Genomic DNA, 14,701 nt, shown 5'->3' on the forward strand with positions numbered 1-14,701 from the left:
ACCTCCCCTGAGAAGAGATGCCACACATTACCTGTGCACAATCCATAACTCTCTCTCTGCCTGTCCCTCCTCAAACATTTCTGTTATTTCATTTTGAGCAATCCTGCTACAATCAAAACATCTACAGATTGCCAAACTTGTTGTATAATTAAATGAAGAAAACCGAAACCGGGCTTTGACACAGGAAATCCTTGTTAAGATGATGCATGCTCATTAGGAATCAATCTGGTTGTTGGGATGTGCACTTTGAATGTTAGTTCAACTTTGAAATAGTTGTTGCTCAAATTGTGTGCAAATTTTGAAAGCCCAGATCAATGGGGATGTGAAAGAGGATGCTAAACACTAAGACAAAGTGAGTGCTGTAAGGGAAGTCTTGTTAATCCCTCAAAAACCCTTAAAAAAATACATTGTCTTTCTTGTTGTATATATTAGCCAATCTCCTTATGGATTATTTTGGTGTTGTTGGACAAAGTGCACAGTCACTGTGCATCATTTATTTGACTATTATACAACTGAATTTGATCTTGAGTTCATGTGTGTGTGATTAAGAGTATTCCCCTGGGGTATAGCTTCCCATTTGTAGTAATTGGAGGCAGATGAGGATGAGTGGAGGTATGAACCTCAGATACTACATGAATATGTTTTCCCATTCACATGTACAGGAGAAAGTTATTCTGCCTGACTGAGAGTTATAGCCGAAAGAAACTGTACCTGAAGAGCACCAAATGTGTAGCTCTGCAGTGACTTGCAAAGTATTGGGAGGACTGGAACGAACCTGCCAATGGCTGTGAGCCTAGAATTGTATTAATAACTTGCGTAGCAGGATCCTTCCAGGCTAGTGCAGGAGACGTGCTTCACATTTCACAACTCTGTCCATAGCAAGTAACTGATACATTAAAGCATCTTTCACCCTATCTACTCAAGGCAATTAAAATAATTTTGGATACTCACCTGTTGGAGGTGTAGTGATGATGTTCCTAATTTGCTGACAAACAAGTTAACAATAGATTCTCCTTCCAACTTTAACATTCTATGTTTATTAACATGCTTTCATTTTGTTTGAATTGGTATTGCTGTTATACACAAGATGTCTCACCTAACATGCCAGCAGAAAATTAATAACTATGGGGTTATGAACAGGTAAAGTCACCGGAGTCTCAGCAAGAAGTTGCTGCATCGCAGAAAAAGAGAGAGACAGTTAGTGGTGAGTTTAACTTGAGGGTCACCGTGCCTCAGGCAAGGAGCAAGGTTTAGAAGGCAGGACTTACATAATGACCTCAGCTGCAGGGATTGGATTCATGCTGTTGGGGTCAGACTGCATTGCAAACCTGCTAGCTGAGTAGGCAACCCCCTGCTTTGACACATGTTCAACAAATACCTTATCTATTTGCCACTATTTTACATGTTTTATTTAAAAAAGGAAGACTTGTACAATGATTTTTCATGGCAATTAGTTGTTGCAATGTACGTGACAGCTAAAGGAACTAATTTAAAGTGGAGTCGCAATTGTAATGAAATGCAGCAGCTAGATTTCCAAAATGATCTTGAGAGACTTTTGTTTTGTGCAATGTATATTGAGAGCGAAATATTGGCCAAGATTCAGAGGATATCTCGCTGGCTGTCCTCAGAGTAGTCTCACAGGAACTTTTAAAACCATATAAGAGGAAAGATGAGGGACAGGGTTTAATCCAGCCTGTCAAGGATAGATCCATGGCATCGGGGATCACTTAATCATGGAAGTGGTTCTACATCCAGATCCTCATTCTAGCAATACCTCCCCTGGTTAAGGCAAAGGGGCTGCTGTGAGCTTCAAGACTGCCAACAGTGGGATGTAAGTTAGGATCAATAGTGAGCCAACCAATAACCACTTTCCCCCTGAGCCCAGTGGAATTCAGTGATAGTTATGGGATGGCTCTCCACATCCTTAAGATTGCCAAGTTAACTAGTCAGGCTTTCCAACAATCCACCTCCTGAGGGCTGTCGGGTCCTCCTCAAACAATCTGGGCCCAATTAACTTCATCCAGGTGGTGACAGGGAGTGCCTCTGAAATCTAGACCCTCCCTTGCAACTGACCTTTTCCCCTTACCATCCATGACCCCCATCTTGCAATCTCTAACCCACTCTTTCACTTTTTCCTAATATCATTTGGAGGCAAAAGGCCATTGCCTGTTTGCAAGGATGTGATAATAGCACACTTGAAAACTACCAACAGTATTGCACAAAGTCAGCATGAATTCTGAAAGCAAACTCATGTCTGAGAAACCATTGGAGTTTTTTTTTAGGGTGTTACTCATGAAGTATTTAAGGAAAATGTGATACTCTTGAATTTTCAGAAAGCTTTTGATGAAATTCCATAAGAGGTTTTGTGCAAAATCAAAGCCATGGGTTTGGTGGTAAAGCACTGGTATAGATTCAGAATTGATGAACAGACAAGAAACTGAGAATAGGAACAAAACACTTTGAAATGGAAGTTGGTAACTGTAGTGATTATACCAGGGTCAACCAGGTGAACCTCATAGAGTAAGAGTTCCCTGATTGGGGCTGTTAATCTTGTCCGATCATGGAGCCTTAGCTGACAGATAAGAACAGGGGTGTCAGACATCCTGTTCACTCTGAGAGCTGGCTCTAACGGAGCTGCATCAGTGTCAGGGACTCTCCACATATAAATAAATAAATAATGATTTGGTGATGGGATAACGGCCTCTGTGGAGATATTTCAATGAGAAGCGGGGTAGAGCAGCTTTGATACTTGGGTCTAAGCTATTCGTGGTATGATTTAATAAAGGAATTGAGAGTGACGAATTGCTGATGACACAAAAACAGATATGGGTGTGTGTGATGAGGAAGGCATAAAGAGGCTTCAGGGTGTTGTTGAATATATGGACAAATACATGGCAGATGCAATAAAATGCGGATAAACTTGATGTTGTCCACTTCAGTAGAAAATCAAAATCGTAGAGTATCATAATAAAGAGAGATTTAAAACGGTTGGGTGTCTTTGTATGCTGGCCACTGAAAGTAAGTTTGCAAGCAAATAGAAGCCAAATGGTGTGTTTGCCTTCATTGCAGGGCCATTGGGTACAGCAGCAAGACCAGTTGTGTGCTGCCTTGGTCTCCTTATAGAAGAAAAGATATATTTACCAAGAAAGACCATAGCAAAGTTTCATGAGACTGATTCCTGAGGTGGCACGTTTGTTGTACAAGGAGAGGTTGGATTGAATGGGTCTGTAAAGAGAGACGTTCAGCAGAATGAGAGGGGTCTCACTGAAACATATAAAATTCTGGTGTGGCTGAACTGACTGAATGTGGGGACATTGTTTCCCTGACCAGCATGGTTCCGAACAAGGGATCACAAAGTCAGGATAAAATGTAGGCCACTTTGGACTGAAATGAGGAAAATCACTCGGAGGATGATGAACCCATGGAATTCTCTACCATAGAAAGCTTTAGGCGTGGAGTCACTGAATATAGAATAAAATATTCTTTATTATCACGTGTACTCCAGTAAAGAAGTGCAGGAGTGCGGTGAAATGTTTTACAATGTTGTCTGTTATGACACCTAAGTACCGAAGTACAAATCTTATATACAAAAAAGGAATAAAAAGATGGTAATTGCATTACTTTACAATGTTCAAGGAATAAGTTAGATATAAGACGTAGACAAAGGATTGACATTACAGTCAGATTTTAAAAATTCCAAATAAACATGATGTTGCAGCAGGTCTATGCGGGGTCTTACCGGCTGCGCCAGACCCCAGTCCTACAACTGACTGCACTTGGCTCTAAGCCTCCAGTCCGCTCCGTGCAGGCTCTCAGCTGCTGCAAGGTAAATTCTGGGATGGCTTACTGCGCCCACCCCACCCCACTGCCTGCTGTTCCAGGACTGTTTCTTTCCTCCCCCCATTGCCTACTGCTCCGGACAGCTCCCCCCCACCCCCCACCATTGCCCACTGGTCCAGGACAGCTTCCCCCCAATTGCCTGCTTCTCCGGGACTGTTTCCCACATCTCCCCCCCCCCCCCATTGCTCACTGCTCCGGGACAGCTTCACTGCGCTCCCCCCCCCCCGCCACATTGCCCACTGCTCCAGGACTACTTCCCCTCACCATTGCCCACTGCTCTGGGACTTATCAGTTCTTCCGTTCTCCCAATGCAGAAAGGAAGTAGGAAAATAAGCGAGGGGCAAAGATAAAGGAAAAGGTTCAGCACAGCAGAGGAGCTCTGGCTGGAGCGTCTTACTCTGCCGCCATCTTCACCAAAAAGTATTCATTTAAGAAAGAAGTAGATTTGTAGATTTGGAAGGAGTCAAGACGTGTGAGGAGAAAGCCAGAGTATGGCATTGAGATAGAGGATCAGCCATATTGAACGCTGGAGTGGCTGCGATGGGCCAAATGGCCATTAGTGTCTCTGTTTTTTGTTTCAAAGCTCCTAAGAATGCAGTTCTTCAAAAGGACTTAAGCCCACCATCAGATGTAGAGTTGAACCAACTTAACCACGGCTGACTTGGCTAAATTCCCTATCTATGAAGTTTGCTACATGTTAAAACAGCTAGTATATCACCCGTTAACAAGCAGCAGGACATACAAAAATAAATATGTCTCTCAGAAGTAAATAGGAGGGAATAATTCCCCTTCGATTAATATTGTGAAAATGTAAATTGATTGTATAAAGTGGATCCACGATAGCTTGTGCATAGGAAAGACTCTTTTATCTATATGTTGCAAGACTTGATGCTAGTCTTGACTTGCAACAAATATTTATTAATATATTCCAATTTACAACAGATCTGTCCCACAGCTGAGTTTATAATATTGTCAGTTGTAGCTTAGCATTTTTTAAACATTTTACTATTTGTAATATCTTCCACTTCCCAGCTCTGTTTTTGGGTGTTGTCGAATTAGTCTGCCTTAAAATACATCCAGTTTTTATTACTGTGACTAGACACAAAAGTCAGACTGGAAGAAGTTGGCTCATAAGAATGACTTCTGTTTTTCTCAGTTTAATCTTGTTCCTTTCCTGTGACTGACTGCAGGTGTCCTTCAGAACTAAGCTGTTCCAAGTTGCAGTAATAATCAACTACATCTTCTTTTGTATGAAACTTGAAAACCATGAAAAGTTGACTCCCAAATCATCATCCACATTATGGACTCTGGCTGCTATCCATTCTGCAATGGACAGTTTGTATGAACCGATGATGCATCATAATTTGAGAAGTGTCTTCACATTGTTATCTAGCCATGTCTCTAAGCACAAAGGGCACCTCCTCTTTAGACCACCCACAGCTTGAGAGATGCCACAAGGGTGAAGCAAAGCCTGAATGAATTACCTGTGTAACAACTGAACTCAGGCCGTTGGCATCATTCTGTATCTCACCCCCATCTGATCTGCACTGACATCTCTGCACTTGCATATAGTCATAGCATCATATAAAGTTCTGATACAGCTTTCATTGAGCTATATTATGCACAATATGTGTAGGCCAGTTGATCAAGGTCCCTTATCTTGTCCTCGTTCTTTTTAGAAGATGGACATAGTTTTGTCCAGTTGTCCCAAGATCATTTATGCTTCTATATCTCCATTAGCACATAGTTGAGATGCTACTAATGTAAATATTAACAAGTGATGAACCTTATAGCTGATCGTTACTCATTAATCAATGCCTGATCGCCTGCTCCATGAGATGGACATGAATGTTGTGATTGGTAAGCATGACAGTTAGTAGGAGCAATTTTGCAGTATATTGTTTGAAGCATTTTCAATAGTAGAAAGTGTCTCTAAACACACAGAAAGATCTACTATTCAGAGTCCGAATGATTGCTTAGCTTCCATGTGGTTTGAGTGCACTCATTTAAGTTTAAGTATTCTGTTGAGATGTAAACTCAAAGACTTACCCCATCAGTGATAAGTTAGTGACCCAGAGCAAGAGGAAAGCCACTCCATAAGTGTGGTGCAAGGCGGGACTTCAATGAATTACCATAACCACTTGGGCTGCTGTAAAAGCATTTATTGGTGATGGTTTAAACGCCAATAAATTTGAAAACATAGATTTCTAAAATAGCACATGGAAAGTAAGAATTTATAATTGTGTATTTTGAGTGTGGCTGAAAATTCCTACTTTCTATTAATTATTAATACAATATTAAGACTGAAGTAAGTAAAAGTAAGTGGAGTTAAAGTAAAATCACATAAAAAATTACTGTTAAGGTATGCATGACAGCTCAGACAAGAGGAATTCCTGCCTTGTGGCATGTGGGAAGTCATGGACACTTTTTACAGATGAACCAAAGTACAGGAAGTTGCATAAACTGGACCTTGAGCAGTGGCTAGAATCACTGAAGAATATCCATTAGGCAGACAACTACATGATTAGTACAGAGAGGCATTTATGCTGAAAGTTAAGGACAAGCAGGAAATGGTACACAGACAAAGTATATTCCCTCAAAAGAGAAAAGTTGGACAAAATAACTCGAGTTCCTTCGATGACAAATGTGATATGCAGCTAACATAAGGGTTCTAAAGCACATCAATAGTAAAAGGATGGTAAAAGAAATTAGGCAGATTAAGGATGTGAGTATGCTCGCTGAGCTGGAAGGTTAGTTTTCAGACGTTTCATCACCATTCTAGGTAACATCATCAGTGAGCCTCCGACGAAGCGCTGGTGTTATGTCCCGCTTTCTATTTATCTGGTTAGGTTTCCTTGGGTTGGTGATGCCATTTCCTGTTCTTTTTCTCATGAGATGGTAGATTGGCTCCAAGCCAATGTGTTTGTTGATGGAATTCCTAGAAGCATGGCATTCCAACCGGAATTCCATCAACAAACACAGACTTGGAGCCAATCTACCATCCCCTGAGAAAAAGAACAGGAAATGACATCACCAACCCAAGGAAACCTAACCAGATAAATAGAAAGCGGGACATAACACCAGAGCTTCGTCGGAGGCTCACTGATGATGTTACCTAGAATGGTGACGAAACGTCTGTAAAGTAACCTTCCAGCTCAGCGAGCAAACTCACATCCAGAACCTCAACCTGAGCTACAAATCTTCTCAAAACTCGCTAGGCTGATTAAGGTTGAAAAAATAGCTTTTATACATAGAGGCAAGAGATATGCCATTAGTGTTACATGAATACTTTGCATCTGTCATTACTAATGAGGCAGATGCAGATCAGTCCACAGTAACAGAGGAGGGAACTCAGTCACGAGAAGGGTTTAACATTGATAAGGAGGAGGTATTGTATAAGCTGTCGACGCTGGGGCTGGATGCATTCAAGGTTATTAAAGGAAATGCATGGAAATTATAGAAGTATCGAGGCACTTACCTTTAAATCTTCTTTGGATGTGGGAATTTTGCTGAAGGACTGGACAATAACAAACATTACAGCATGTTCAAAAAAGCTTGTATAAATAAGTCCAACCATTAGAAGCTAGTCAGTTTCGCTTTGGTGGTGGAAACATTTCTGGGAACAGTCATTCGGAAGTGTGATAGAATTAATAGTTGCATGGTAAAATGTTAGTTGATTCAAAAGTGTCAGTGTGGATTTGTAACAGGAAAATCATGCCTAACTAATTTGCAGGAGTTCTTTGAAGAGGTACCAAGAATGATGCGGGGAATGCTATCGATGAGGTGAACACGGACTTCCAAAATATGATTCTTCAGAAATGCTTCAAAGTATTCTGAAGAAAAATCATACAAGACATGAAATGTTAACTTCGTTTCTCTTTCCACAGATGCTGGCAGATTTGCTGACTTTCTTCAGCATTTTTGTTTTAATTTCAGATCTACAGCATCTGAGGTATTTTGCATTTATTTGAGTAGTGGCCTTTGACTACTATCAAACAACCTACCTGGAACCAACCTTTTACTTTTAAGAAAAAATTGTTACGTTCCCTCTTTCAATTATGACTGGAGGTTTGCAGCAATTAAAAACGAACTTTGTTCTTGTGTTCTGTTTTATTAGCCTCTTTCCCTCTCAGCCAATCTTTCTTTCCTTTTTATTTCACTGTCTGACGTTTTTGGCATTGCTATTTAATGTTCTGGGTCTGATTCATGGGTCTGATTTTTAATCCACTAAAGACCTAATTCTTTTCAGCATTAACATTGGGCTTTACATGTTGCAATAAAGTTGTTTTAATCTGGAAATATAACTGTTTGCACAGGTCCCCAGCGCTTTCATATTAACATGAGTCATGATGAAAATGCCCATAAAATGCCTGTGTACAGGTAGAGGTTTAATAAACTGTGTGTTGGTTGTTGTCGCCCACAAAATCTATGCCAATTGTTTCTTCAGTATAGTAGGAATATTTGTTTGCAGGGTTGACTGTGATTTTTATTCTTTTTTAGGAGCTGAGCATTGGGACTTGCTTATTTGTTTTACTTCAAATAAGCTCAATGGTAACAGATGCCTTCAAAAAGAAGAGTTTGCACAACTTCAGCTTCATCAGAAGGTAATCAAAGCAAGCCTAGATTTTAAAGAGTGCCTTTAAAATATGTTCAACCTGATGCTTTATTTCAAGGGTAATCAACGTTCATTTAAATCATACCCTTCACAAGCAACAGACATCTCAAATCACTTCACAGCCTTCAGAATATTTTTGAAGTGTTATCATTGTAGTAATTGTGGAAACAAGCTTGTTTTCGAGTGGATGTGTGGCAATCAGGGTCTAACAGCAAGAACCGACAGTCTGGACACAGATTATGTGATGATTAAGAATCTGAACGTAATAGCAAGGTGTTAGGGAGCTAGATTGGGAAATGAGAAACCCTGCACTCCCTAAGTACACCATAGGGATACCTTTCCTCTTTCTTAGTTTTATTTGCCTGCTTGGTCTTTTGTGCCTCATAAACACCAGGTCCAACCCAACAGCAATGCTGCAGTGACACCTCCATTCAGGCCTACTGAGTCCTGATGATACCCCAATGTAACTATTTAAAGAGGGAACCCACTGCCTGGTTGTGTAAGCGAGCCAGTTACTTTAGCAATATGTGAGAATGTATCAAAAATGAGTGACTGACCTCACTGCAGTCTTCAGTTTAGTCCAGATCAGTTTTGTTTGTAAGATCTCCTGACAACTTTCTCTGTCATCAAGTAGAACCTTTATTCATTTCCTTTGAAGAAATATAGATTTCAACCATGCTAGTAAATAAAATGAAATGTAAAGGCAGCATTAGGCTTGTTGATGATGTTGATGGTTATTTCAACTGTGGCAGCAATCCCTCATTGAATAAAATTAAACTTGAATCAAAGTTTAATTTTAACTTTTTCTTGACTGGAACATAAAGGAGTTTAGGTTTGTTGCACCAGCCAGCTTAAAAAAAATTTCAGTTCATCTAACTCCTCATGATGCTTTAAAATCATGAATGTTACAGTAATATGGGGTGATGTAAAGACAATGTCACTATACTCGTGATCCAAGACCCCAGATTCCTGTCTTAGTGTTATGGTTCAAAACCCACCATTGCAGATGGTGATGTTTGAATACAAATTCAAAGTTAATGAAGATATGGAATAAAGATAAACTAGTTTAATGGTGTCCACTGTTGATTGTTGTAACAACTCATCTGTTCATTAGCAAAGGAAACCTGCCACATTCTCCCTGTATCTGCGTGGGTTTCCACCGGGTGCTCTGGTTTCCTCCCACAGTCCAAAGATGGGCAGTTTAGGTGGATTTGTCAAACTAAATTGCTTATAGTGTCCAGGGATGTGTAGGTTAAGTGGAAATACAAGGTTACAGGGATAGGGTAGGGAGGTGGGCCTGGGTGGGATGCTGTATGGAGGGTCAGTGTGGACTCAATGGACTGACTGGCCTGCTTCCACACATGAGAGGCTCTGTGATTCTACATGTGACTCCAGGCTCACTACAATGTAGTTTACTCTTGATTAGAGATACAGTAAATGTTGGCCTAGACTGTGACATGAATATCAGTGAAGACATTTTTAAAAATGCTGAGATGTTAAATAACACAGATGTCATGGATACTGAGGTAAACTAAGCACCCCTTCCCACTCTTTTCTCACCTTCAGTTCTGTTTACCTGTACAAAAGAAGTGACTTTAGTTAGAAGTTAAGTGTAATTATTTTTACTATCATTCCCCTTTCTCTTATTACCTCCGTGTTCTACTTTTATTGTCTGAACTTTATCTTTATTTTAAGTATACTCTATTGTGAAATAAACACAGTATTTTTCTGTTTATGAAATGTTTTGTCATTGAATTTATTTCTCTCAAACAGTATTTTTAGCTGCTACCACTGCGCAGGCTGGAAGCAGAGTCAAACATGCGTCTAAAATTACCTTCAAAAATCTTGATTGTCTTCAACCACCTAAAAGTTAACCTCTTGAGGATTAATCTGATATTGTCACTGAAATATGAAGACGAGTCCTTTGAATTTTTGCAATTCATTAGCTGATTGAATGATAACTTGACAGTGCAAAGAGTAAACGTTATTCATTTCATTTTTGGGATGCTATGTGTTGAATATCAGTTACTGATCTGGAAGAATAAAACAAAGTATTTTCCTTAATACTTGTTTGATAACATGTTGAACCGATAGTAGCTGAGGCTGTGAAATTACTTTCAGGTAAATAAAATCCCAGGTTTAGAACGTACACTTTGCAGAAAAGATGGCTTCTGTCAGATTCTGGAGATTGCTCGAAGATTGCCAGGTAATAACTTTTCTCATGTTGACTTTTTTTTGTTCGGTACACTTTTGTTATTGAAATAAATAAACAAGCTATTTAAGGGTTATTGGATCACAACGAAAGTACAACATATTATTCTTAGTTAGGAATTACATAAAATTACTGAAATAATTTGCGGTTTGTCATTGCCATGAATCCTTCAGTTCGGTCATTATTATTGCATCAACTACATGTAATGTCTTAGTAGCCAAGACCTGTAAAAGGTAATGATATTCTTTTTGATGATACGTAAATGCTGGAGCTTAACTTTGTAGTTTATAGTATGAATTAAACGCCTTGTGAGTTTGCAGTGCAATAAATCTGTTTTCATGTTATTCTCTGTTTAAAAATACAGTGGAGTCTCAATTATTTGTCACACTTGAGGATATCCTTATAGTGGAGAACCATAGATGAATAATAATTGATCTGCAGCTCCTTATCCATAAAGGATACAGCCTGCATTGCTGGCAGAGCTGAAATGGCCCCACAGCTGTTGATAAAAAATCAGCATAAGCAGTGATCTGACCTGACACAAATGATTTTGTGCACTATGCTTTATGCTAAAGGATTTAAAAAGATTCAAAAAAATTGCCCTGAAATGTTTCAAACTCCCAACCAGACCTGCCCTGAAGTGCACACAGAAGATTAATTAAAGATTGTGGAAGACCTGACCCAGAGTTGCAACCAGCTGTTGAAGATTGCAATACAATAAAACACAAACTCCTGCTGGCCTAGATCATAGATAATTACCAGCGTGTGTGTTATTAGTACAGACAGTTGGGACTCTGTTGGAATTATTTTTGATGGCTTTCAACTTTGTAACATTTGTGACTCACTTCCCTCAAATAATTATTTTAACACTTCTGGAAGATTTGATTTATAGATCTTTGCAGTAAACTGAAGAGCTGTGAAGCCATTTATAATTAATTCATAAATCCAATGCAGCAATTGTTAAGCCATTCTTATAAACTGCAGTTGTGAGCATTATCTATTCACAGTCAAATGCTTTGTTCAGAATCTAGAATTATTTGTACAGTAAATAAGCAACATTTTGTATCCATAAGTTTGGCTAATTCTTCTTAAAATGGGAAAATTTAAATGTAAACTCTGAAAAGTAAATATTTTGCATAGAATATATGTTTACAGGCTAAATCCACAGTTACTGACTGAATATCATCACAGTCCCAGTAATAGTACCCCTGTCTCTGAGCCAAATGCTCAAGTTCAGTTCCTACTCTTGGACTTAGAAAGGTCACTATGCAAGTTCAGCATCAATTTATAAATCCTTGCAACACGAGCCAAAGGCAGGTGGTAAAAGCAGAACCGGTCGTCTGGTGGAAAGAAATTGGAGCCTCTACCATCACTATCCATAGCTCCAGGGTACAAAATGTATGTAAAAGTGTGTAATCATAGCAAGTCATACCTTTTGACAGGATAATAAAATGTGAGGCTGGATGAACACAGCAGGCCAAGCAGCATCTCAGGAGCACAAAAGCTGACGTTTCGGGCCTAGACCCTTAAGCTGGTTGACTCAGTTGGCTGGATGGCCAGTGTGGATCAGATTGGTATGATGTTGAATCCCTCTACTGACTGAGTTAGTTTCTGTACCCACCTCGTTGTACCACCTATGGTAGAAGTCACAGTATGTTCAGGAAAAGATCTCAAGAAGAAAATATCATCCCAAATGATTTGTGCTACTTTAACAATCTACCAAACCTGTCTTAAAATTAATAAGTTCTTTTTTCATTTAGTTTATACGACTTGAGTATTGTTACACATGAATGAGTCTACAGTATTAAATATTGAGACTATTAATTATAGATATTAACATTGACTGGGTAATCTTACAGGGAGGAAGAATAGAGAGTGGAACATTTTCTTCTCTCAGGTGCAGAAAGCAAAGCAACAGGGGATGTTAATGTGAAAGGCTAAAGTCAGATCCTCGATTGCAGGAGGAAGGTTTTCAGTTAAGATCTTGTCACTTTAAAGGTGGGTTTAGTTTCCCAATAGCAAGTATCAGGAAGTTCTTTTACATGCATCTATCTGTCAAGCATGCTCATTAAAAGGCCAACTTTCTGGAATTAAGTTTGCCTTCCAGTTAAGTTCTATGTGCGCAAACAGAATTGCCTTCAGACTCATGACTGCTTAGAAGTGATGTGCAGATATCTTTCCGGATTTTGGAGTGAATAGCTGCTGCTTTATCCTCTTTGGGGAACAGTCATCCGTGCCATAGCATGGTTGAGATCAGGGGCAGTTACACAAGTTGTAGGGGGCACAGAAGGTGATTGAGCGATGAAAGCTAGAATGTAATGGGCATGGATCAAGGGAGCTGGCCAAGAGTGTATGGGAAGCAGGCTGACCAGGGAAAGATGAAAGGGCCACAATGTTCAGCTGCAAGTGGCACTCCAAGGCTTGCAGTGTGTGAATGCTTGTCCAGGTGGCCTTTAACTATAGCACTAGGAATTGGGGAGATTAGTCTGGAATTATGGTTGAGTTACATTTTTTGGGTGAATGTAGATGACTACTTGCATTTGATAACATCAACGGTTAGAAATATAAAGTCCATTTACTGATCCTTTTTTGATTGGCAATTAAAAAACATTGAAGTAAGTCAAGCAAATGAAGTAGAGTGGTGAATAGTGGGCAATAGATACCAACAGGATACAGTCACAGTTTCCTCCATTTATCCACTCCAAATCAAGCAAGACAGAATGGAAACAGGAAGAAAAATCGAGCAATGAGGCACACCACTGCTTCTCTACCATAGCCTTAATTTTAATCCCATTATCCTTGGTATGATTTTCATTGACTGTCTTTCCTCACCCATAACGTACAAATGCCAGATTTCAGTCCATTTCCTCCATGTCTGACCGTCCTTCTAAATGGAGAGAAAAGGCTCAAGGAAATGCTTTCTACTGCTCTGTTTTTAATACAATTTCTAGCATCTTTCTTTAGAAGTATATGGAAACCGCAAGACTAACACAGGGCCATTTGGCCCCACCAATCTGTGTTGACACCTATTTTCCACAGCACCAAATAGTCTAAATCATATTTACCTAGCTATTTCCATGTCTCTTTATCCCATTTTCTTTCTTTTCCTCCTGTCAAATTATACATTAAATGTTAACAGTTTCAATCTCACTGGCTCTAAAAATAAATTTAATGGATTCACAACTTTTGTGAAATAATGTTTCATCAGTTCTGTGTACTCAATTTCTTGCAGTTAATCCATGGGCTGTTATTGTATCTCACTCACTTGGTTATGCAGGCAACTTTTATCTATGCTTCCAATCCATGAATTATCTTAAATCTTCTATATCATCTCATGTTCTATATTAATTTAACAAAAAACCCAACTATTTCAAGTCCTTCTATGTATTTGTACTTTGTATTGTTGAAGGCTTTGACTTTAACCTTTCTGTCCTCTTACAACAATATTTCTACTGCAGCACAAAAGAATTATTCATTGTTTTAATAGTAAGGTCCCACTTACTAATTGACTCCTACAACAGGCCCTGCCTACACACATAGTGATGCCAAGTGAAAATAATAGGTCTACACAATTGGGCATTCCGTATTCAGCATTGCATATGTTTAATTCTAATTTATGTTTGATATAATTTGTTGCAGACTGTTCATGCAATCTAAAGTTAACATGAAAGCAAGGGTATATTCCAAAAACATGTAAAAAGGATATACGCCATCTCAGTGATCACGCTTTGATGGATGCTGTTATATAAGATAATGGTTCTGTACCATTGAGCTGTATTAAGCTGCACCCAATCTGAAGATGTCACACATTCGTAGGGTAAACAAAGTTTTGCATGAATTCCCAATGGAGAGAGAATTGACGTACCTGGCTCCTGATTATCGTGATTATGCCTAGCTAATTGATATTAATCGTATTGATTGGTATCATGCATTAATCTACACCTTGTGTAAGACAAGTGCCTCTTTAGTTAAGACACGCAAGTGTCCAGTGGTGATGGTGGCGCTGTGGTAATGTCACTGAGCTGGTAGTCCAA

General features: G+C 39.3%; 1 protein-coding gene across 6 annotated transcripts in view; it reads left to right on the plus strand.

Moving 5' to 3' along the window:
• Positions 1 to 14,701, plus strand: part of cped1 (cadherin-like and PC-esterase domain containing 1) — a 229,699-nt gene that overhangs the window by 45,961 nt on the left and 169,037 nt on the right. For all 6 annotated transcript variants that reach the window (XM_048549257.2, XM_048549259.2, XM_048549258.2 and 3 more), the window contains exons 3-4: positions 8,341 to 8,444; positions 10,577 to 10,661. In XM_048549257.2, the coding sequence (XP_048405214.2) occupies positions 8,341 to 8,444; positions 10,577 to 10,661 (189 nt within the window). The remainder of the gene's footprint in view (positions 1 to 8,340; positions 8,445 to 10,576; positions 10,662 to 14,701) is intronic.

This window comes from Stegostoma tigrinum, chromosome 18 (genome assembly GCF_030684315.1).
Source record: "Stegostoma tigrinum isolate sSteTig4 chromosome 18, sSteTig4.hap1, whole genome shotgun sequence".
NCBI classification, from domain to species: Eukaryota; Metazoa; Chordata; class Chondrichthyes; order Orectolobiformes; family Stegostomatidae; genus Stegostoma; species Stegostoma tigrinum.